General features: G+C 36.6%; 1 protein-coding gene across 1 annotated transcript in view; it reads right to left on the bottom strand.

Annotated features, from left to right (window-relative positions):
• Positions 1 to 26,868, bottom strand: part of LOC125280907 (ankyrin repeat domain-containing protein 26-like) — a 414,415-nt gene that overhangs the window by 275,181 nt on the left and 112,366 nt on the right. The window contains exons 38-42 of the mRNA XM_057304708.1: positions 20,993 to 21,206; positions 18,948 to 19,131; positions 12,778 to 12,929; positions 3,404 to 3,437; positions 2,918 to 3,059 (exon numbers count right to left, since the gene is read on the bottom strand). Coding sequence (XP_057160691.1) covers positions 2,918 to 3,059; positions 3,404 to 3,437; positions 12,778 to 12,929; positions 18,948 to 19,131; positions 20,993 to 21,206 — 726 coding nt within the window. The remainder of the gene's footprint in view (positions 1 to 2,917; positions 3,060 to 3,403; positions 3,438 to 12,777; positions 12,930 to 18,947; positions 19,132 to 20,992; positions 21,207 to 26,868) is intronic.

The following is a 26,868-nucleotide window of genomic DNA, read 5'->3' as shown; positions in this document are numbered from 1 at the left end:
GGTAATATCATAAAAGATAGAAAGAACTAGACGTAAAAAACTATAAACTATTACCAAGAAAATTTAAGAAGACTTATATAAATGGAGAGATATACTCTGTTCAGGGTTGAAAAATTCAGTATTGTTAAAATTAATCTGTAGAAGGAAATTCAAATCAAAACCACACTGAGATACCACCTTACGCCAGTTAGAATGGCAAAAATAGACAAGGCAAGAAACAACAATTGTTGGAGAGGATGTGGAGAAAGGGGATCCCTCCTACATTGTTGGTGGGAATGCAAGTTGGTACAGCCACTCTGGAAAACAGTGTGGAGGTCCCTTAAAAAGTTAAAAATTGAGCTACCCTATGATCCAGCCATTGCACTACTGGGTATTTACTCCAAAGATACAGACGTTGTGAAGAGAAGGGCCATATGCACCCCAATGTTCATAGCAGCAATGTCCACAATAGCTAAATTGTGGAAGGAGCCGAGATGCCCTTCAACAGATGACTGGATTAAGAAGTTGTGGTCCATATATACAATGGAATATTACTCAGCTATCAGAAAGAACGAGTTCTCAACATTTGCTACAACATGGACAGCACTGGAGGAGATAATGCTAAGTGAAATAGGTCAAGCAGAGAAAGACAACTATCATATGATTTCTCTCATCTATGGAACATAAGAACTAGGATGATCGGTAGGGGAAGAAAGGGATAAAGAAAGGGGGGGTAATCAGAAGGGGGAATGAAACATGAGAGACTATGGACTATGAGAAACAAACTGGGACTTCAGAGGGGAGGGGGGTGGGGGAATGGGATAGACCGGTGATGGGTAGTAAGGAGGGCACGTATTGCATGGTGCACTGGGTGTTATACACAACTAATGAATCATCGAGCCTTACATCGGAAACCGGGGATGTACTGTATGGTGACTAACATAATATAATAAAAAATCATTTAAAAAAAAATTAATCTGTAGATTCAACATAATCCAAACCTGATTTTCAGAAGACCACCAGAGTTTTTTCTCTTAGAAAATGACAAGTGGATTCTACAATGCATGTGGATAAAATAAATAAATGAAATTCATGTGGAAACACAAAGGACCTAGAATAGCAAAAGAGCCCTGAGAGAGAACAAAACTGGAGGACTAACCCTAACCACCTGATTTCAAAAATTATTATAAACTGGTAGTAATTAAAACAGCATGATATTGGTGTAATGAAGGCTAAAGAGATCAATGGGACAGAGGAGAGTCCGTAAATAAACCCACACATATATGGTCAACTGATCCTGACGAAGATGCAAATGGCATGAAGTAAAGACAATACAGCCTTTTCAACAAACGGTGCTAGGACAACTGGATATCCATACGCAAAAAGAATGAACCTGGATCCATACTCTGCATCATAAATAAAAAAGAATACAAAATGGGGGCGCCTGGGTGGCTCAGTCAGTTAAGCGTCTGCCTTCAGCTCAGGTCATGATCCCAGGGTCCTGGGATCGAGCCCCATGTCCAGATCTCCGTGCAGTGGGGAGCCTGCTTCTCCCTCACCCTCAGTCTGCTGTTCCCCCTGCTTGTCCTCTCTCTCTGTCAAGTAAATAAATAAAATCTTTAAAAAAAAAAAGAATACAAAATGGATCACAGATCTAAACGTTAAGACCTAAAACTATGAAGCTTTGCTTTTAAACTACAAAACTTCTAAAAGAAAGCATGAGAGAAATCCTCTGACCTTGTGCTAGGCAAAGATTTCTTAGATAGGAACACCGAAGGCAAGAATCCATAAAAGAACAAATGCATAAACTGGACTTCACCAAAAAGGAAAACTGCTCTTCAAAAGACACTGTTGAGAGAATGAAAAGTCACAGGCTGGGAGAAAATCTTTGCCAAAAAATAGGTGATAAACTATATCTGGAATAAACAAAGAATTCTCAAAACTCAACAAATCAGAAAACAACCTAATTTTTAAAATGACAAAGAATTTGGACAGTTCAAAGAAAATACACAGATGGCAAATAAGCACATAAAAATATGCTCAACATTATCTTATTAGGGCAATGCATACTAAAACCGTAATGATATATATACTGCATGCCCACCAGAATGGCTAAGATTTAAAAAACTGACAATATTAAGTGTTCATGAATATACAGGGAGAAATTAGAACTCCCATACACTGCTGGTGGGAATGGAAAATGGTGCAACTACTTTAGAAAGCAATTTGGTAGTTTCGTAATAAGGGGATATAACGAAACATGAGACTTACGGGTCATAGATATATTAACTGCCTGAATCACGGTTATGGTTTCACAGGAGTATACATATGTCAAAACTATCAAATTATACACTTCATATACATGCAGTTACCTAACTAAATCTATGGGGGTGGGGAGGAAGCTCTATTATAGGAAATATCATCCAAACTACTGGCTGAGACACAGATGGAAAGAAGGATATGAAACAGTACAAGATGAAGCTGAGGACCGTGGTGTTTCACGCTAGAGCAATGAGAAGTAAAAGCTAAGCTTTAAGCAAGGGGGTAACATGACGAAATATAAATTTTTAAAAATATATGATTATGGTTGCAGCGTAGACCAAGATTCTGGGAGGTGGAATGACAGGGAAAACCGTCCTGAGGTTATTTCAGTATCCTAGGAGAAAAATACTGGTAACCTGACCTTGGGTGAAGGCATAGAAGAGAAGCAGAGTCAACAAACACATCGGTGTGCCATTTTCATGACGAAAAGTATAGTGGAAATTATAGCTCTTTGGCTGAGAGTACTCAGCAGTTCTCTGTCTTCATGAAAAACATATTTGTGAGATGAGTAGCTCTATAACAGATCAGTGTTGTGTGGTACAGCACTAGACAAGATGTGCACATATTACTACAGTAATATACATATAAAGGCTTTATATTTATACCACGGTCCTACCTTTACAATCCATGCCAAGTTGTTCAATTAGCAACATGCAACTCCTAAAATCAAAGCAAGGCAGCTTGCAATCCTCTGAAGCTGTTCCAGATAATGGGGTTAAGTCATCAAGGTCATCCGTAAAATTAATTTGCTTTTTGATCTACAAATAAATAATAATTTCAAAATGTCCCCCAAATATTTATAAAATATACTAAGTGTAGAGAGATGATAAATACCCATCTTCTTATAAAAGCAAAAACATAGGTACTTTTTTAAAGAACTGATTTTTCTCAAAACAACCTTTATCAATAACTAGTGTTTCTGAATAACATTTTCACAACAAATAGAAATTCCTCTATTTTGTCACTATACCTTCCCTAAAGTAATTTTTTACCATGGAATAATATTTCTGATAAATATTATTTATCAAAATAATACAATAAAGTAAAAATTAAAAAATTAATAAATGAAATAAAATTATATATATATATATATTTTTTTTACCTCTTTCTTTTCCTTAGATGTTTTCTTTGCAGGTCTAAAAAGAAAAAAACCAATTCTTTTCAGGCAAACATTAAATACTTAAAATACAAAGAATATCTAAATCATATCTAAACATATTATTAATAATATTAACAAAACATTAAGATCAAATTGACAAAGAGCAAGGGAAAATCATAATGTTACTTACATTATTTGATACAAAGAAATATACCACACTTTTTTGTTAGCACTTTCAATAAAAACAAGCTTTTACTGGCTCTAAAACCTATTTGCAGGGTTCAAACTAAATTCTTATATGAAAGAAACCCTTTCTTAATAATCATGATAGTAGTGTTTTGAGGATTTACTGTGCAGCTACTATGCATTATTATGAACACTTCACTACGTCTCTAGGTATTTTAAGCCTCACAACAATCTTATAAACGTAGGTAATTATATTAGGTATTTTACACAGGAAGAAAAGGAGGCACAGAAATAAGGAACTTCCCCAAGCCCATACAGCTGGTCAGGAGTAGACCCAGAATTCAAATCCAGGATATCTGCCTTCAAAGCATGTGTTTTACAATATGTGGTGAGAGTAATATTTAAGTGTTTCTAAGTAATATGATAGCAAATGAATCTATTATTATTCCATTCCTACCTCTAAGTATAAATAATAATTTCTGAATCTTACACATTTTTTTTAAATAAAAAGACGTCATACTAGGCCATATTTAAAATCTACTTTCAATAAACTAAAGATTTGCTTCTTCTAAAGAAGTTCATCAATGGGCATTCATTTATTCATTCAAATGTTTATTCACGAACACACACTTACTGAGCACACAATATGTGTCAAAGACACTGTTGGTACAGGAACCACGGCTTTTGTAATTTGGAACTTTATCCAAAAGTAATAATCTATGATAGATTAATAGTTTATTTTGCAATTGTAAATAAATAAAAGCTTTCCCCTTTCCCCAGATCTAAACAAACATTAACTTAATATAAACAGATACTTCAAAGTCCCTAACAAAATCATAGCTATTCATGATACTGTCAAAGGCACCGAATATCTGAAATCATCAAGGAATGATTAGTTCTATTCAGAATGGCCTAAGTGTTTGCATATTTACTATTATATATATTTTTTTAAATCTATGAATGATAATATCTGCACATTCGATTATATGAGAATACTTCACTGTGGAACCAGTTCTGAATAAACAACTTCTTGCCCCAAAACTACATGAATAGGAGTACTAAGGACAATTACTATAATCTTTAAAAGATAATGTAATACAATCAATAAGCTTTCTAACATTTGGAAATGTCAACAAAATTAAATTAAATAACCATGTCTATCTCTATTGGATCATTTCCAGCAGCATACAAACATACTCTAAAAGCTCCCATCTTAAAATGAAAAAAGAAAGAAAATCCCCATGAATTCCACATTCTTTTTCAGTTATCATCCATTTCTCTGTTACCTTTCCCCGTAAAAATTCTCTAAGGAGTGTTTATACTTATTCATTACAGTCCAGCTTCCATGGTGACTACTAACTGCTCCTTGTCAAAGTCACTTGTCCTCATCTTAACCTATCAAGCAGTGTGTCTGATATACTTGAGTATTTCTTGCCTTAGCCTGTACCGACACTACAGTGTTTTATTTCCTTAAAAAGTAATCACTGCTAGAATTCCTTCAGAGGGAAATAATTTACAGATTTTCCCTTCCTTCATCCTGATCCATTTCACTTAAAGGGCTGTCGTCATTCACTTGTAGTGGACAATAAGTCGGGGAGTCAAACTTCTCAAAGCGGGGTGTAATCAGAGATTCTTCTGATGTCCATTTTTCATTTTCATCTTTCCTTGCTTCCTTTATACTCAAACGAAGATCACTACTTTAAAAAATCCAGTTAAAGTAGCCATTAAAAAGCCATTTTTAAAAAAGATTTTATTTATTTATTTATTTATTTGAGAGAGAGAGAGAGAGCATGAGCAGAAGCAGGGGGAACGGCAGGCAGAGGGAGAAGCAGACTCCCCACCGAGCACAGAGCCTGACTTGGGGCTCAATCCCAGGACCCTGAGATCATGACCTGAGCTGAAGGCAGACACTTAATCTTAGACTGAGCTACCCAGGTGCCCCAAGCTAATGTTTTCTAATAATGTTACCATAGCGAATAAAAAAAAACAATTTTTTGTAAAATCCTGTTACCCGTCTCAATTCATTTATTTTTTTAAAGATTTATTTATTTATTTATTTGACAGAGAGAGAGAGAGACAGCCAGCGAGAGAGGGAACACAAGCAGGGGGAGTGGGAGAGGAAGAAGCAGGCTTCCCGTGGAGGAGCCTAATGCGGGGCTCGATATCACAACCCCGGGATCACGCCCTGAGCCGAAGGCAGAGGCTTAACGACTAAGCCACCCAGGCGCCCCATCAATTCATTTATTAATTCACAGAACAGTTATGAAGTCCAACCATTTATAAGGAAATATACACTCCTTGCTTCGAAGACAGATAAATATACAATTATAACACAACATCATTTGTGGGGACAAAACTATGGACCTCTTTGTAGGAGCTGTGGAATCAAGCACCATATACCAAGGGACCTAGAAAAAGTCTTGCCTACCATGCATTGGATAACAGGCACACTCACTACATTCCCAGCTGTGGAACTAGCAATAGCCCATAAATTGGCTTCAGCCCCTTCCTCTCAGCTACATCTGGGAGCCCCTGGAAAACACTGTCTTAGATAATCACCCATGGATGAGAGAGGTTTTCTGGAAAACCAGATTTCCTGCAGAAAAGTTTCAGCACACCACCGGAGGAAAAAAAAAAGAAAAAAATCAGGTTTGGACACACTGGAAAGGTAATCATTAAAGACTACTTCAAATGCAAAGACAGCAATGCAAAACTTCAAAGAATATAAAAAGTCAAGGAAATATGATACCACCAAAGGATCACAATAATCTTCCAGTAATCGATCTCAAACACATGGAGATCTGCAATGTATATCTAAAAAAGAATTCAAAATGGCAGTTTTAAGGAAACTCAATGAGCTACAAGAAAATACAAAAAGCCAACTCAGGGGTGCCTGGGTGGCTCAGTCAGTTAAGCAGATTCTGCTTGTCCCTCTCCCTCTGCAACTCCCCCTTGCCCCGCTCACACACATGCTCTCTCCAAAATAAATAAATAAATAAATAAATAAATAAATAAATAAATAAATAAAATCTTAAGAATAAAAAGCCAGTTCAATAAAATGAGAAGAACACTATATGAACAAAAGGAGAAGTTTAATAAAGAGTTGGAAGGGCGCCTGGATGCCTCGGTCGGTTAAGTGTCTGACTCTTGGTTTCGGCTCAGGTCATGATCTCAGGGGCTTGGGATCCAGCCCCGGGTCTGCTAGAGATTCTCACTCCCTCTCTCTGTCCCTCCCCTGACTTGCTCTCTTTCCCACTCTCTAATAAATAAATAAAATCTTTTTTTAAAAAAGACCTGGAAATAGTAAAAAAGAACTAAACAAAAATTCTGAAGCTGAACAATATAGGGAAGGAAATGAAAAAAAACAATAGAAGCCACTGACAGGAAAATGGATCCCCCCAAAATCTGTGAATTTACAATTTTCAAATTTTAACTTTCAAATGATCCAATCAGTGGAGAACAAAGAAAAACAGAATGAAAAAGAGTGAGAAAAGCCTACGTGATTATGGAATACCACTAAAAGAAACAATGTGTAAATTATTGCAGTTCCAGAAGGAGGAGAGAGGGGAAAAAAAGACATAAAGCTTCAAGAAGTCATGGGTGAGAACACTCAAACCTGGGGAAACATTTGGACATCTAAGTTTATGAAGCTCACACGTCACCAAACAAACTCAACTTAAAGAGATATTCTCCCAAACACATTATAATAAAACTGTCAAAAATCAAAACCAAAGAGAGAATCTTAAAAGCAGCAAGAGAAAAGAAGCTTGTCACCTACAAGTGAACCCTCATAAGGCTATTAGCAATTTCTCAGCAGAAACCTTACAGGCCAGGAGACAGAGGGATTACATATTCAAAATGCTGAAAGAAAAGAACTGCCAACCAAGAATACCATACTGAGCAAAATTATCCTTCAGAAATCAAATCAAATCAGTAAGTTGGATACACATTAATATAATGAAAAAAATTATATGATCATCTCAATATGTGCAGAACAAGCATTTGACAAAATTCAACATCTTTTCATGATAAACACTCTCAATACAGTGGGTACCAAAGTATCACAGCAGCAATGTCCACAAGAGCCAAACTGTGGAAGGAGCCGAGATGCCCTTCAACAGATGAATGGATAAAGACGATATGGTGTATATATATATAATGGGGTATTACTCAGCCATCAGAAAGGATGAAATCTTACCATTTGCATCGACGTGAATGGAACTGGAGGGGATTATGCTGAGTGAAATAAGTCAGTCAGGGAGAGGCAATTATCATATGGTTTCACTCATCTGTGGAATATAAGAAACAGCACAGAGGATCATAGGGGAAGCGAGGGAAAACTGAATGGAAAGAAATTAGAAGGGGAGACAAACCATGAGGGACTCTTAACTATGGGAAACAAACTGAGGGTTGCCGGAGGAGAGATGGGTGGGAAGATGGTGTAACTGGGTGACAGGCACTAGGGAGGGCACTTGTGATGAGCACTGGGTGTTGCATGCAAGTGATGAATCACTAAAGTCTACCCCTGAAACCAATAATACAATATATGTTAACTAACTTGAATTTAAATAACATCTAAAAAACAAAAAAGAAACAAGTAATATCATGAAAAGGCAACTTACAGAATGAATGAAAATATTTGCAAGCCATGAATCTGAAAAATGGTTAATATCTAAAATATATAAGGAATTCATATAATCGGACAGCAAAAAACAAATAATTCAATTAAAAACTGGGCCAAGCACCTTAACAGGCATCTTTCCTCAGAAGATATTCAAATGGCCAACGGTACCAAAAAAGGGGCTCAACATCACTATTCATCAGGGAAATGCAAATCAAACCACAATGATACACCCATCACCTCACACCTGTTAAAGTGGCTTTCATCAAAAAGACAAGAGATACCACTGGCAACGTTGTACAGAAAAGGGAATCCTTGTACACCATTATGGGACTGTAAACTGGTACAGCCACTCGGCAAAACAGTGTGGAGGTTCCTCAAAAAACTAAAAATGGAACTATCATATGATCCAGTAATCCCATTTCTGGGAACGTATCTGACGAAAATGAAATCATTTCTCAAAGAGGTATCTGCACGCCTATGTTTACTGCAGCATTATTTATAGTAGCCAAGACACGGAAACAACCTAAGTGTCCATCAATGGATCCGGGGATTTAAAAAATGTGGTATGTATTTACAAGGGAATATTTTTAGCCACAAAAAAGAGGGAAACCCTGCCATTTGTGACAACATAAATGAACCTGGAGGGAATTATGCAAAGTGAAATAAGTCACACAGAAAGACAGATACTGTATGATCTGACTTACAGTGGGATCTTCAAAAAAACAAATTTACAGACTGGTGGTGGGCCAAGGGTACAAACTTCCTGTTATAGGACTACTAAGTTCTGAGGGTCTAAAGTACAGAATGCGGATTACAATTAACAATACTCTATGATACATTGGGAAGTTGCTAAGAGAGTTGCTAAAAAAGAAATGATAATTATGTGAGGTGATAGAGTTATTACCACTATTATCATTTTACAATATAAAAGTATATTAAATTAATACAGGTATACCTTACACTTACACAGTTATCTGTCAATTATACCTCAATAAATCTGGAGAAAATTCAAAAATACTCATATGCCATTATATACCACTCAAAAATTGCAATAACCTGATTAATTTTGTTTGAAAAGAAAATGATTTGGGGGTGCCTGGGTGGCTCGGTCGGTTAAGCCTCTGCCTTCAGCTCAGGTCATAATCTCCAGGGCCTGGGATCTAGCCCTGCATCAGGCTCTCTGCTGAGCTTCTCCCTCTCCCTTTGCCCCTCCCTCCTGCTCCTGCTCTCTCCTTCTCTCTCACAAATAAATAAAAAATTTTTTTTTAATTTTCTTAAAGAATATGATTTGGTAAGTTTTGTATACCTTCAGCCTACTATTTAATCCTAATATAAAAAGTTAGATTTACCAACAGAAAATTATAATTACCTTTTCACGGACTAAATGCATGCAAGAGAATATTATTAGCAAATAGCTACATAAATTTACAAAAAGACTGAAATTTCCCACAGGAGATTATCAATTTAGGAATTGAACATGAGCCCCTAAGAGCACTGAAAACACAAACAAAGCAAGCAATTATTGTTTTAAAACTGTTACACATATAACTCTCCTAGTTAAAATTTAACACCAAAAGGGGCGCCTGGGTGGCACAGCGGTTAAGCGTCTGCCTTCAGCTCAGGGCGTGATCCTGGTGTTACGGGATCGAGCCCCACATCAGGCTCCTCCGCTATGAGCCTGCTTCTTCCTCTCCCACTCCCCCTGCTTGTGTTCCCTCTCTCGCTGGCTGTCTCTATCTCTGTCGAAAAATAAACAAAAAATCTTAAAAAAAAAAATTTAACACCAAAAAAGAAGGATCTTCCTGAAAGCAATTATTGAACAATTCTTCTTGACCCAAATTTCAACAAGAAATCTATAATTACAGAATATGAAATCGCTTTCATTTTGAACACAGCTGATAGAAACAACTTTTAAATAGAAAACATCTAGTCAGTCACCTCAAACTTAGGGTGGGGGGGGACACAACTATGATGCCATGGTAACAAGAAGCCACCACAACCAGTTTTAAATGTGTGTAATTGATCAATGCCCGCTGGCCTCACTCAACAACCAAGCAATGTCAGCTCCTCCCTTCTAAAAGAAAGCCTAGAGAGGGGACAAAATCCCTCCGATACACATGCCTTGAGTGCCAACCAATCGACCAGTCTCACCCAAATTACCATGGTGTTTCAGCTGATGACAAGCCAGTTAATTCTCTGGAAGTCCCCCAAACCTTAAACTCTACTCTTCCCAAACCCTGTATAAGAATAGCGGACTGCTCTGTCAGAAAAGACTGTAAGCGATCAGCAGAGCTCTCTTACTAGTAGGCAATAAATTCCAACTTCATCTTTTTATTTCGGATATTGAGGGCTCATAATCCTCTGGCAAGAATTTTTAAAGCCCTATAATAATTTACCACCATATTTCATTTTCCTTAATAAAATATAAATGAAGTTTGCTATTCCTTTGATCCATTTTATCATGATTACAACTAACATAAATACCAGTAAAAAAATAAGTAACAAGTAACCACAGTATTGGGCGCCCCCAGATTTAAAAAATTGCATATAACTGGCGGGTTAAATTGTCAGAACGGACCCCTGTCAAACTTTCTTTTTGTTTAAGGGAGAATTAGTATCATGTTAAAAACAATACATGGAGGTGAAACGCCATTCACTCAATAAACATTTATTGAATAGAACTACATATGCTAGAACGTTTTCTAGGCACGACAGCTGAAATAAAATGACATCTGAGAAATTACGTCTAGATTTATTAAAGTGAAAATCAGTGGTAACCTTTCAAAAATCAGTTCTGGAGTAGTGGGAGTGAAAACTGCTAGAGACAATTCCAGAGCAAATGGGAGGGAAATCAGGATCAGTGAGTGTACACGGCTCTTTTAAGGACATCATAGCTAAGTGGAATGATCATAGATAATTTTTCTTTTTAGTTTAGTTCAATCCTTACACAATGATGATGTAGTATTTTTGTAACAGTTTGAAGTTTTTAAAATTACATACATGTAGCATTAAGTGTTTCTTAAAAAAATGACAGACCAAGGGGACGCCTGGGTGGCTCAGTCGGTTAAGTCTCTGACTCTTGATTTTGGATCAGGTCATGATCTCAGGGTTGTGGGATCGAGCCCCGCATGGGGCTGGGCTCTCAGTGCCAAGTCTGCTTGTCCCTCTCCCCCTGCTCTCTCTCTCTCTGATATAAATCAATAAAATCTTAAAAAAAAAAAAAACAACGCAGGCCAAGCCATTAAATAATTCACAAAATTATACATCCAAAAGACTCCTTAAAAATTTTCTAGATATGTATTATATAACCCGATTGTCATTTTTTTCTCATGCTTAGAAAGACCACAGAAAAACTGTTGAGTTTCAACAGCAGTGTTTCATGCTTGATAAAAATCATCTAACTCTAGGATATCGTCTACTATTCAAAATAATTAGTCATATTAAACTTCTATAAGAGAAGTAAAAGGAGTTTGGAATGCAGAAAATATTCCTATTTTGTAAACTAAATTTTTATCAATTATAAAATACGAAGTCACTGTTGAAAAATCTGGTGTGGTGCATGTAGAAATATATTCTCTTTAAAAGGGAAGGATAACAGCATGCATGCAAGGAACCTTAAAAAGAAGATTCACTGCATTAGCAACATCTTGGCTTACAGCACAGGGGTCATCAAATCAAATGTTTACATAGAATATGGGACAAATCGCTGTATGAAATCTCTTGGTAATATTCAGATCAATCCGAGGGCCCAACATTTGATCACTCCTGCATTAGGAACCAAAACCAAAAACCTAGTAACTAGCAATTTTGTTGGTAATTATGTTAGAGCACCAGTGTAGCAGGTAACTTCCTCTTGCAACTCAGCAGATAGTAACAGTATTCTAAGATTTGCATAAGACATGACATGAAGCCAAACACTTTAAATATACCTTGTTAAACAATCAGTACACTGTAGACCTAAATTCATTTTTTCAAATGGTCACATACTATCTTGTCTTATACGGGAGAAAATTGATGGCTATTTAGACTAGCTCCAACTTTTTGATATGAGAATGCTATAATACATATCCTTAACATATCTGTCATATTTTATACATATAATAATGTATAATAAATGTCCTTAGAATGTATGTGTGTATGTGTGTGTGTGTGTGTGTGTGTATGTGTGTGTGTGTGTGTGTGTGTTTACACAAGTCATGTTTTCCTATAGGATCTAGTCCTGGCAATGAAGCCGTTGGGATAAAGGGACAGCATATTTGAAATTTTTGAAACACACTGCTAAATCACCCTGCAGGAAGGATTTACCAATTTCATCTAACAGCAGTGTATAAGAATGCCTTTTCCCTCACATCTGCTAATTTTGGTTATTATTTTTTTAATAAAATATTTATCACTATGACTGCAAAAAATGGTATCACATTATTTGCATTTTTCTGATTAGCACCCAGGATGGAATCGCCTTACTAAAAATATAAAAAGTTGTTAATCATGAATGTTAGCTCCAACTAGAATTTGTTTCCTAGGAAAATAGTAATTACCTACTATTTACATATTGCTATAGGCTTACCCATCAGAATCTTCATCTTCCATAATAGGACATAGGTGGTTATCAGTTTTTCCACTCGCTCTTTGTTGAATTAGTCCAGTAGCAGCAGCGGCATATATGCTTTCTGATACTGCCAATTTATCACTTTCGTGCCTCTTCCTTTCTTCAACCATCTTTAAAGGAAGTTTGATACTAAGGATAATTGTTACTACTTTACTCATTAAAAAGAACTTTTTCATTAATTATAAATTTTTTAAAGATTTTATTTATCTATTTGTCAGAGAGAGAGAGGCAGAGCACAAACAGGGGGAGGTGCAGGCAGAGGGAGAAGCAGGCTCCCTGCTGAGCAAGGAGCCCGATGCAGGACCCAGTCCCAGGACCCTGGGATCATGACCTGAGCCAAAGGCAGATGCTTAACCGACTGAGCCACCCAGGCATCCCAGAACTTTTTTTCATTAATTCATTCATTTGACTCCTCGTTTGTCATAATTGTAATCGATAAAAATATTTTGTGTTTAACTTTATCATTACCAGTAATTGCAATTTTTATAAATTCTGCTTCATTTCTATTTGAATAAAAACAGCGTAATTGGGACATGTGGGTGGTCCAGTTGGTTAAGCATCTGCCTTCTGCTCAGGTCATAGGGATCGAGTCCAGAGTCCAGCAGCCAGCTCCTTGCTCAGCTGGGAGCCAGCTTCTCCCTCTGCCACCACCTCCCCCTGCTTGTGCACTCTCTCTCGCTCGCTCTCTCTCTGACAAATAAATAAAATCTTTAAAAAATAAACAAATAAAATTTAAAAATGGAAACAGCAGAATTTTCCAAAATTTTAAAAAGGGCTTTCTACATTTTGTATTCATATCCACACTTTGATACCTAACATTCCCCACCCCACCCCACCTGACCAGCAGATACAAAGAAATAAAAAGACAAAGACACAAGATTTGTCATCTTCTGTCTTTACCACCTGGATTTTGCATAAACAGCCAGATTTAAAGGATGTGACATTGTAGCGCTCCAGGCACAAATAAGAAGCTTTCCTCTTTCTGCACTGAGCTATTCTTTCCCCAACTGCCTTTTACAATTCTTTTCTCATTTGGATCCTAGGGTTATCAAAAATTGACAGTGTTCATTAAAATATATGAACCAAAGGTCACCACAACACAAAAAGAACAGAGCGAAACTGATGTTAGTGTAGAATTTTGGGAAATGAGTCATGCTCCCCAAATTCCACATTCAATAACCATAACACTTTTTAGCTAGAGGGTATAAAAGTAACTGTCACCTTCAATCCCATTTTCTGCTGATAATGGGAGTAAAACCATAAAAGGTTCAATGATTTGGCCAAAGTTCCTGAAGTGGCATTGCCTAGCATTTTATGGCACCAAAAGAGATGATACAATTCCTTAATGCTGAATCAGGTAAGTTATCAAATTCATTAAATTAATCAGATATATTAAAAGTGTGACCTTGACACAGTAAGTTAATACCTTAACTGGGGACGAGGTGCTTTGCTACTTTTTCTTTTAAAGGAGGCGATCTTGAGATTTTTGTCTATTTGTAAAATTCAATTCACCTCAAAAGTCAGTTTTCTCCCTTCAAGTGAAATACTGAAGATTTGCTGAAGGTTTATGCTACTACCTACATTATAAAAATCATACACATCAAATGTACCATACTTTATTAAACACAATACGAAGGTTTGACTCAACAGAAACATGTGAGAATGGTGATTAAAAAAAAAAAATGTGGAGGGGGTGCCTGGGTGGCTCAGTCAGTTGGGTCTCTGACTCTTGATTTTGGCTTGGGTCATGATCTTGGAGTCGTGGGATGAAGCCCCACATTAGGCTCTGTGATCAGTGGGGTGTCTGCTTTTCTCCCTCTCTCTCTCTCCCTTTGCCCCTCGCCCTGCTCATGCTCTCTCTCTAAATAAATGAATCAATCCTTAAAAATAATTCTGTTTAAAAATAAAGGGAAAAAAGTGATGAAATACAAATATTTGTTTTTAAAAATATCTCAAAGTGGTCGTGTTGGAATTCTAAGTTCCAAGAGTGAGTAAAGCAGAGAACGTTGCACATACTGAAACGAGAAATAGAAGCAATAGATTGGTTTAGCTCAAATATTTGTTTATATCCTTTCTCTTAGTCATTGCTTCTTTCCCATTTTATTGTTTATGGAAATGCAACTTATATTTAAGCCAACAGATAAAAATAAAAACCCCAGAGATGGGGCACCTGGGTGGCTCAGCAGTTAAGAGTCTGCCTTGGGCTCAGGTCATGACCCCAGGGGCGTGGGATCGAGGCCCACATCAGGCTCCCTGCTCAGCAGAGTCTGCTTCTCCCTTTCTCTCTCCATCTGCCTCTCCCTCTGCTCATGCTCATAACATGCTTTCTCTCCCTCTCAAATAAATAAATAAATAAATCTTTTAAAAAAACACGCTAGAGATTATTATATGTTTTTTAAAGATTTATTTATTTTAGAGAGAGAGAGCATGAGCAGGAGGGGCAGAGGGAGAAGGAGAGAGAAACTAAAGCAGACTCCACACTGAGTGCAGAGCCCAACGCGGGGCTTGATCTCACAACCCTGAGATCACGACCCACGCCAAAACCAAGAGTCAGATGCTAATAAATTCTTTTTTTTAAAAGATTAAATTCATTCATTAACTCTTCATTTCTTTCTTCCAACATAAGACCTTGTTTTTCACTTTCAGCCTGAAGTTTTTCTAGAATATCCTGAACCTGGTCTTGGATATTAATTACTATCTTTTCTTTACTGGCAGCTTTGTTGTAAGCATCATCTAGTTGCTGTTGAAGCAACGTATTTTCACTTTGTAGTTGAGATAATCTCTCTTCTAAGGATTCCTGCTGTCCAACGTATTTATTCACTTTATCTTGTTCATTTCGATGCTTGTGTTCAATTTCCTTTTTCTGACACTGTGTGTGACTTAGGTCTCCCTGTACACGTTCTAAAACCAAAGTCTTTTCTCTGAGGGCATCTCTTGGGTGACGGAGCTCAATTTCTAAAGTATTGAGTTGACCGTCACCTTTCGAAAGATTCTGAGAAGGCAGCTCATTGTTATCTTTCAGGTTAGACACATCGAAATTCAATTTCTCCTGCACAGGAGGAACACATTCATCTTTTGCTCTCTGGAAAGGAAGTTCTAGGTCTCTCTTTGATGTCTGAATTTGATCACGATCCTGTATAGCACTAGCTAGTCTAGCTCGGCATGATTCAACTTTTGCATCCAGTCTTTCCTTATTTTCCTCCTTGCCCTCCGATTTTGACTTTAGCATTGTATTCTCAGCGGTCAGAGCATTAATCTGTCCACTATACAGGAATATTGTTTTTCTTAATGTTTCCTCGGTCAGTTTTATGGTCTTTTGAAGGCTGGCATTTTTCTCTTTTATAATTGCAATGTCTTCACAGTACTTCTTTTCTTTTTCCCGGTTTTGATTGTTTATAGTGCCTATTTCCAGTCTTAGCATGGCAAGTTGATCCTGACACCTGTGGTTTTTATGCAACAGACCTTTTTCTTTTCCATGACTATTAAAAATCTAAGTGAAACAAAGGAGACTTTTAGCTGGAACTCAATAAAATGACATTATCATGATGTTCTCTGAAATTAAAGAATAACCTATGTTTATACAACGAACAGGTTGCAGTAAGTGGATATCCAACGGGAAAGAAATAAAGTTGGGTCCAAACCTCAAACTTTATACAAGCCTAAATTCCCAAAGGTTCAAAAATTTAATTGAAAAAAATGAATACATGAGAGGAAAAAAGAAACCACGACAGAATTTTTAAGAATCTCACAATTGAAAGGCCTCTCTCTGATTTACAACAAACCCAGAAAGCTTGAAATAAAAGATTAATAAATCTGACGACACTAAACATTGAGTTTACAGTCTGATATCTAACACAGCTACCCCACAGTAAAATCCTTAGCTCTGCATATGTTTGGACAGATTAAATTTCCTAAAATTCTTTTTTCCTGACAATATTCCACAGAATTCCAGTTTTCTAACATTTCTATAGTCAGTTATAAGAATTGCATCTACTGACAACCGACAAATCCAGGCACTGCACTATAAACACTTCTACATACTTCAATGACCACTTTTAGTTATCACAATTCTAGAATGGAGAGGTTAAAAATAGTAAGTGAGCTGCAGGACTTTCCTCAGGTCTTCTTACTCCACTACTAGTGCTCTTGCACCAAACTGCAGTTCTTCTCTAGTGGAAATCATCAATACAAAAGGAGCCTTATGTTTCAAAATACTGGTGGTAAATAAGGTAAAATGTATACAGCTCTTAGAAAAATCATCAGATTATTTGCTGCTCCAATAAATTTTATTTCCTCTTCATGATGTTTAAAATGGTAAGAAATACAAAATGGGGGGAAATACACTGAGCTGTTTTATTAGGAATAAAATACTCATCAATTAATTATCATTAGCATATGATTGTTTCAAAAGCACCTTGTAATAAAATAGGATACCACTTGGAGCAAATTGCTACTTTTCTCAAAAGTAGGACACTAACATCCAAAAGAAAGTCTCTGAACAGGCTACACTTTTCCTCCTGTTCGTCAGTGGAAGCGTTAAGCTAAACTCTCTATTAATACAGAGGTGATGAAGTAACTGCCCCAAAACTGAAACATATGTTATCAGTAGCAATAGTTTTGAGCTTATGGAAAGCTCATCAATTCTTATGGAAAATAATAAAAGCCTCTCCATTGGATGAGGACATTATGAATGTCACTATTTGACGCTTGCAGACAAATGCATTTAAATTGAGACTATTACTTTAGCCACTGGACCAGAAATGTCACTGCCCCTTATGTCCCCCATGTGTGTGTGTGTGTGTGTGTGTGTGTGTATGTATATATATATATATATTTATATGCTTTATATATATATATATATATATATATATATATATGCTTTAAAAATCCTCTATACTTTCCATGATCTACACTGTTGGTTTTTAAAATATATATATATGCATACATGGAGAAAAAATAGTAATTTCAGAAAATAAGATATGTATACATACAAATACATATACACATGTACTTCAAAATGACTAAAGAAAATACCCCAGAATGCATTTTCTTTTTTTTTTTTTTTGGCTCTATTTTTTTTTAATTAATGATTTTTTATTATATTATGTTAGTCACCATACAGTACATCCCCGGTTTCCGATGTAAAGCTCGATGATTCATTAGTTGCGTATAACACCCAGTGCACCATGCAATAGGTGCCGTCCTTACTACCCATCACCGGTCTATCCCATTACCCCACCCCCCCTCCCCCAGAATGCATTTTCTTATCGGCCTTTTCTAGCTCCTTTTGTTTGCAAAGGTGATGGTTTAGAATTCCGTCTTGTAATATTCTGGCATTCTGTTCTTGAGAAAGGTGTTTCTTGTGTCGTTTTGTTCTTCTACAACCTAGAGACCTATTCTCACTAGGATTTTGGATCACACCATTAAAAAAGAAAGTCAAAAGCTTAAGAGAACTTAAAAAAAATGTTCAAAAGAAGTAGTCTTTGTAAAGACAGGATTTTTATCCTGCTCATGAATAACTCCAATTTTAATTTAAATGACAGCTAAATTTGTCATAGAGTAAAAATACAGGTACATACAGTATGTGAAATAAAATTTCTTTACATAACATTTAACTAGTTCCATCATAGTCTCAAGGTGATTTAGCCTGCATTTTCACATAAAAAAATCCAAAACTGAGGTGCCTGGGTGGCTCAGTTGGTTCAGTGTCCTATTCTTGGTTTTGGCTCAAGTCATGATCTCAGGGTTGTAAGATCCAACCCCACGTTGGGCTCTGCACTCAGCGCAGTGTCGGCTTGAGATTCTTTTCCCTCCCTCTCCCTCCCCCTCTACTTCTTCCCCTGCTCATGCTCTCTCTCTAAAAATAAATAAAATCTTAAAAAAAAAAAGAGCCAGCATTCACATTTATCTCAATTTACTTTCCATCCCTTAACTCAGAAAATATACATACAGCATATATGAGAAGCCGAGGATTCCAATAAGCTATTAATTTTAGCTATAAATATCATAGTTCCTATTAGGATAAAACTGAATTTTTTATCTATTTTATATCTAAATAATATACATTAAATCAAAGGGACATTATAAATAATATTGATGGAAATACACAATTTTTATCAAAGATGTACCTGATTCAAATTATTTCTTACACTCCTCAATTCCTCATCCTGTGTCCGAAGAGTAACTTCAAGCTGTTGTTTCAGTTCAGCTTCTTTATTATACTGCTGTACTGTTCTTTTTAATTGCTCCTTATTTTTTTCATATAACATATCAGTATTTCTTCTTTTTTCTTTTTCCCTTTTGAAGGAAAACCTGCAAATAAATGGACTTATTTTAAAATTTGTTTTGTAACCAATAAAAAGTTCATTTCATGATCTGGTTCCATATTGGTTTACTGTCCAAATGAAATTTCTATGTTCTTTTTTTTTTTTTTTAAGATTTTATTTATCTATTTGACAGTGAGACAGCCAGCGAGAGAGGGAACACAAGCAGGGGGAGTGGGAGAGGAAGAAACAGGCTCCCAGTGGAGGAGCCTGATGGGGGGCTTGATCCCTGAATGCTGGGATCACGCCCTAAGCCGAAGGCAGACGCTTAACGACTGAGCCACCCAGGCACCCCGAAATTTCTATGTTCTTAATTTTTTCCTTTCTAGGGCTCATGGTTTTAATTTCTCACTTCAATCTCTTCCAAAAGATACACAGAGTTGAAAAGAAGCCATGAGAAAGCATTATGCAGTTTAGTAGTAAGCTTTAGTCAATAACTCTGGTAGATATTGTAGGGAAAGAAATTTTGAAATTATTCAAGAAAGTTAGAATTGAAAATTATCGTTTCCCGCATAGTCATAATTACTCTTCCATTAGAATAATTTAGTTACTAATTAAAAAGAGAAATTGCTGTTTATAAATTCACTAGAAGTAGATTTCTACTTCACAAAACATCACAGGTACCTCTAAAAATAATTTGCAGTGTAAGACAGAATCTGCAGATGTCATTTGCACAACATACCCCTGCAGATTACTGTGATCCAGGACTAGGCTAGGGAGTCTAATATCTGTTGCCCTATACATTTTATGTTTCTTCTTCTGCAATACTCTCAGTTGACCTTGTTGATTATTATTCATTTTATTTTTTTAAAGATTTTATTTATTTGACACAGAGAGAGAGAGCACAAGCAGGTGGAGTGGCAGGCAGAGGGACAGAGAAAAGCAGGCTCCCCGCCGAGCAGAGATCTGGACATGGGGCTCGATCCCAGGACCCTGGGATCATGAACTGAGCCGAAGGTAGACACTTAACCAACTGAGCCACCCAGGAACCCCTATTATCCACTTTATAAATCATTTGAAAACCCCTTCTAGACCAACACAGGATCCATATTAATTAAGTAAACAATAAAGAGTAATATGTGCTTGCAGCACAGACTTTTGAATTAATTTTACCTACATATAAGAGAGATGTTGAGCAACTTGAGCAGTAATCATTTTCCATGTTACTTTTTAATCGCTGCGTATGTTTAAAACTGAATAAATTTTTAAACATTTTTCTGTCTTGAGAAAAATGGCCATGTTATACTCTGTTCACGGGCATACGAATTAATATAAACTTCCCTGAGAACAATTTAAAAATAGGATCGAAGACATTCTTTAAAAATTTTTATACTTTAAGTAACCAATACTATATTGAAGAATGTATTCCAAGTACGTTAACCAGAAATGTAGAAACAGATTTATATAAGAGACATTCCTTACAGCTTTAATTAAAGTATAGAAAAACGAAAACCGACCAAAATTCAATTTGTTAAATAATGAGGTTTCCATATGATGGACTTCTATATGGTCATTAAAATTATGATTTGGAATATACATTAAATTATTTGTAGAAGTATTCACCGTTAAGAACTTGCTGTATTATTCAGAAGAATCCCATACTTCACAATACTAAAGACATTTTCTTCCCTATAAAATCCTAGAAGGTAAGTTAGCAACTACAAAACTTCTCCTACATATCTGTAGTATAAAAGTCAATAGCTCAAGGGGTGCCTGTCTGGCTCAGTCGGTAGAGCATGCAACTCTTGATCTCATGGCTGTGAGTTCAAGCCCCACACTGGGTGTGGAGCCTATTTAAAATAATAAAAAAATAAAAGTTCAAATACTTCCTTGAAACCAAGACGTCATACCTCAAACTGCAGAGTTCTTGTTCCCATTCCACTTTTTGCTGCTCCAACTGCAATTTAATTTCTTTTGTTTGTGATAGCTCCTTTTGTAGACCATTAACCGAATCTTCCAATTCTTTAATTTTTCTTGTAAGTTGCTCACAGTGATCATTTTTAAGTTCTAATAATCTTTCAAACGAACAAACCGCATTCCGAATTTTTAATAAATTAACAGAATCTACATCAGAGAAAAAACAGAAACAGAATATATAGGGCGCCTGGATGGCTCAATTGGTTAAACATCCGAGTCAGGTTTCGGCTGAGGTCATAATCTCAGAGTCCTGGGATTGAGCCCCGCATGGGGTTCTTCACTCAGCACGCAGTCTGCTTGAGATTCTTTCCACGCCCCCTCCCTCCCCCTCTGTTCTTCTCTCACCCCCCTCCCCCCGCTCATGCTCTCTCTGAAATAAATTACTTAAATCTTAAAAAAAAAGAAAAAAAATATGAGTACTTTTTGCATATAAAGGACTGTGTGCTTTCACATTCACTCATTCATACATTAAACAAATATATATTGAATGAGTTCAATATAAAAGATATTATACGGGCACCTGGGTGGCTCAGTCAGTTAAGCATCTGCCTTCAGCTCAGGTCATGATCTCAGGTTCCTGGGATCAAGCCCTGCATTGGGCTTCCTACTCTGCGGGCAGTCTGCTTCTCCCTTCTCCTCTGCCTCTGCCCCTCCCCCAGCTTGTGCACTCTCCCTCTCTCAAATAAAAAAATCTTAAAAAACAAAAAGATATTATACTAAGCTCTGCAGATTAAACAGATAAGATCCCTGGCTCTTATTTAGCTTCACGTCTAGTGAAAGGGAAAGACAAATAAAACGACAATTACAAATTCAGATAGTTCCTATAAGGAAACGGAGTTCTAGGATCACATAACATAATGTGATCTACCCTGGGAAGGGAAGATTCCCCGAGGAAGAGAGAACTATTCTGAGAAATGAAGGAGGAGCAGGAAGCAAGTGAGCAAAGGAGGAAGAAGAGCATTCAAGACAGCCTACAGCATGTCCCAAAGTTCCATTGCAATCTGCTTCTGGCCAAGATGGAGTAACAGGTACTGATTTACCTTCCTACCTGAAACAAGCCAAACACAAAAAGATAAAATACATTTTCAAATTATTTTCAAGACAAAAGACTTCAGTCAATGAAGGACAATGATCCCTGAAAACAAAAGAAGTTAGCCTAACACATACCCGAACTCACTGCCTTGGGAGAATTTCCACCGACCATGACACAGGTGAAAAAACTGAGATAGACTCCACCAGATTCCCTGAGTTGAGATGACGAAACTGAGAATCCGGTGAAACCAAGGCAGATAGAGATCAGAGGTCAAAACACCGGCGAGAAGAAAGCAGAACAAAGAAAGAACTCTAGAGATCTGCAGAGGGCTCCGCTGGTGCTCACACAGCACCAGGGATAGTATTGATTCCCATTAGCCATGCTGGGAAAACTCATAACCTGTAGCACAATGAATACAGTAGTAGGTCTTGCCTCAGCGGTGGGGAACAATGAGCTCTAGGCTGAGCACTACTCTGGATTCACCTAACAATTCCTAAGAATAGGACTGGAAAGGGTCAAACTGTTTGTAATCAACTTAGCTATATCTCAAAAGAAAGCATAAAAAGGTAAGTAGAGGCATAGAAGCTATTTTTAAAAAACCAAATACAACTTACAGAGATGTAAATTATATCAGACATGAAAAATACACTGGATAGGAATAAACACATATTAGACATCACAAAATAAAAGACTGCAATTGACCTCAGAAAACTGTGAGAAAACTTCAAGTGGCTAATCTACAATTCCTCAAAGAGGCAGAGGAAAGGAACCAGAAAAAAATATTTGAACAAAAAATGTCTGGGGCACCTCGGTGGCTTAGTCGGTGGGTGTCTGTCTGCCTTCAGCTCAGGTCATGATCTCAGGGTCCTGGGATCAAGCCCCATATCGGACTCCCTACTTAGTGGCAAATCTCCGTCTCTTTCTGCCCCTCCCCCTGCTTGTGCATTTTCTCTCTCTCAAATAAATGAATAAAATCTTAAAAGAAAAGGAAAAATGACCAAAACCTTTCTAAACTTAATGAAAACTATACTCCCACAGATCCAGAAGGATCTGACTAGGAGAGAAGAAATGGAAGTTAACTATTATAATTTTCTTAAACTGCATATGATGTGGTAAAACATTACTTGAAGGTGGATTGTGATGCTTAAATCATATACTTTAAACCCTAATCACTAAAATAGCAAAACTAAAGAGTTATAGTGAGTAAGCAAAATACATACACACACACACACACACACACACGTAAATAAAACTAAATCATAGAAATTACTTGATTAATCTAAAAGAAAGTAGAAAAAGAAGAGAATGGGAACAAACAGCAGAAAGGACAAATGGAAGTCAAACAACATGCCCACAGATTCAATTCAACTACATTAACAATCACATGAAATGAAAATGGTCTAAAAGCCTCAATTAAAAGGCAGATTCTCAAAATGGATAAAAAAGGAAGACCTAGGGGCACCTGGGTGGCTCAGTCCTAAGCATCTGCCTTCGGCTCAGGGCGTGATCCCGGAGTCCTGGGATCGAGCCCCGCATCAGGCTCCTCTGCTGGGAGCCTGCTTCTTCCTCTCCCACTCCCCCTGCCTGTATTCCCTCTCTTGCTGGCTGTCTCTCTCTCTCTCTCAAATAAATAAATAAATAAATAAATAAATAAATAAAGTCTTAAAAAAAAAAAAGGAAGACCTAATTATATGCCACCTATAACAAAAAATGAACTTTAACACAAATTTGTTAGAAGGCCAGAAATATGATAGACCACACTAACACTTGACAAAAGAAGGCTGAGCCTAAGTGGCTATATTAATACCAGACAAAATAGGTAGCAAAGCAAAAAACATTAGCAGCAATAAATAAGGTCATTTTATAATGATTAAAGGGTCAACTGAAAGAAGCATAACAAACCTAAATGTTTACACGTCTATTAATAGGTTCAAAATACATAAAGCAAAAATCGACAGAATTACAGAGAAACAGGCAAATTAACAATTATAGTCTGAGATTTCAACAGGCAGAAAATCAGCAAGAATGTAGACTTGAACACCACCATTCTTCTCAAGTTTCCATAGAACATTTAACAAAAGAGACTATATTTTGGGTCACAAAATAAATTGTAATGAGAGGGGTAAGTCAAAAGGACTAAGCCATAAAAGTGCGTTCTGTAACCACAGAGAAATCAAATTAGGAATCAAGAATAAAAATAGCTCTGGAAAATACTTGAATATTTGCAAACTAATTAATACATATCTAAATAATCCCTGGGTCAGAGTGCCTGGGTGCCTCAGTTGATTAAGCATCTGCCTTCAGCTCAGGTCATGATCTCAGGGTCCTGGGATCAAGCCCCACATTGGGCTCCCTGCTCAGAGGGGAGTCTTCTCCCCACCCCCCCGCCAAGCTCATGCTGTCTCTCTCTCTCTCAAATAAATAAAATCCTTAAATAACCTCTGGCTCAAAGAAGTAATGAAAAAAGAAATTAGAAAGTATTCTGAACTGAATGAAAAGGAACACATAACATATTAGAATTTCTGGAATCCTGCTATAGCAGCACTCATATGAACATTTATAACACTGAATGTATGTATTAAAAAAGAAGAAAAGTCTCATATTGATGACCTTTGGCTCCACCTTAAGAAATTAGTAAAATAGTAGTCAAAAACAAGTCTGATAACTTTTGGTTATGTAGAAAATCTGACAGAATTTTTTAAAAAGCTTCTAGAACTAGTAAATGAACTCATCAAGTTTGGAGGATATAGAATCATTATAAAAAATCAACTGTATTTCTATTCATTAGGAATAAACAATCAAAATTTAAAATTTAAAATTTAAATTAAAAATTAATTTTAATTATTAATTAAAAATTAAAACTGCATTGAAAAATAAAAAATAATCACAGGTAATATCATAAAAGATAGAAAGACCTAGATGCAAAAAACTATAAACTATTACCAAGAAAATTTAAGAAGACTTATATAAATGGAGAGATATACTCTGTTCAGGGTTGAAAAATTCAGTATTGTTAAAATTAATCTGTAGATTCAACATAATCCAAACCTGATTTTCAGAAGACCACCAGAGTTTTTTCTCTTAGAAAATGACAAGTGGATTCTACAATGCATGTGGATAAAATAAATAAATGAAATTCATGTGGAAACACAAAGGACCTAGAATAGCAAAAGAGCCCTGAGAGAGAACAAAACTGGAGGACTAACCCTAACCACCTGATTTCAAAAATTATTATAAACTGGTAGTAATTAAAACAGCATGATATTGGTGTAATGAAGGCTAAAGAGATCAATGGGACAGAGGAGAGTCCGTAAATAAACCCACACATATATGGTCAACTGATCCTGACGAAGATGCAAATGGCATGAAGTAAAGACAATACAGCCTTTTCAACAAACGGTGCTAGGACAACTGGATATCCATACGCAAAAAGAATGAACCTGGATCCATACTCTGCATCATAAATAAAAAAGAATACAAAATGGGGGCGCCTGGGTGGCTCAGTCAGTTAAGCGTCTGCCTTCAGCTCAGGTCATGATCCCAGGGTCCTGGGATCGAGCCCCATGTCCAGATCTCCATGCAGTGGGGAGCCTGCTTCTCCCTCACCCTCAGTCTGCTGTTCCCCCTGCTTGTCCTCTCTCTCTGTCAAGTAAATAAATAAAATCTTTTAAAAAAAAAAGAATACAAAATGGATCACAGATCTAAACGTTAAGACTAAAACTATGAAGCTTTGCTTTTAAACTACAAAACTTCTAAAAGAAAGCATGAGAGAAATCCTCTGACCTTGTGCTAGGCAAAGATTTCTTAGATAGGAACACCGAAGGCAAGAATCCATAAAAGAACAAATGCATAAACTGGACTTCACCAAAAAGGAAAACTGCTCTTCAAAAGACACTGTTGAGAGAATGAAAAGTCACAGGCTGGGAGAAAATCTTTGCCAAAAAATAGGTGATAAACTATATCTGGAATAAACAAAGAATTCTCAAAACTCAACAAATCAGAAAACAACCTAATTTTTAAAATGACAAAGAATTTGGACAGTTCAAAGAAAATACACAGATGGCAAATAAGCACATAAAAATATGCTCAACATTATCTTATTAGGGCAATGCATACTAAAACCGTAATGATATATATACTGCATGCCCACCAGAATGGCTAAGATTTAAAAAACTGACAATATTAAGTGTTCATGAATATACAGGGAGAAATTAGAACTCCCATACACTGCTGGTGGGAATGGAAAATGGTGCAACTACTTTACAAAGCAATTTGGTAGTTTCGTAATAAGGGGATATAACGAAACATGAGACTTACGGGTGATAGATATATTAACTGCCTGAATCACGGTTATGGTTTCACAGGAGTATACATATGTCAAAACTATCAAATTATACACTTCATATACGTGCAGTTACCTAACTAAATCTATGGGGGTGGGGAGGAAGCTCTATTATAGGAAATATCATCCAAACTACTGGCTGAGACACAGATGGAAAGAAGGATATGAAACAGTACAAGATGAAGCTGAGGACCGTGGTGTTTCACGCTAGAGCAATGAGAAGTAAAAGCTAAGCTTTAAGCAAGGGGGTAACGTGACGAAATATAAATTTTTAAAAATATATGATTATGGTTGCAGCGTAGACCAAGATTCTGGGAGGTGGAATGACAGGGAAAACCGTCCTGAGGTTATTTCAGTATCCTAGGAGAAAAATACTGGTAACCTGACCTTGGGTGAAGGCATAGAAGAGAAGCAGAGTCAACAAACACATCGGG

Source organism: Ursus arctos, unplaced genomic scaffold (genome assembly GCF_023065955.2).
Source record: "Ursus arctos isolate Adak ecotype North America unplaced genomic scaffold, UrsArc2.0 scaffold_30, whole genome shotgun sequence".
Taxonomy (NCBI): Eukaryota; Metazoa; Chordata; class Mammalia; order Carnivora; family Ursidae; genus Ursus; species Ursus arctos.
The sequence above is the reverse complement of the archived record's forward strand: the minus strand, read 5'-3'. Positions and strand labels throughout refer to the sequence as shown.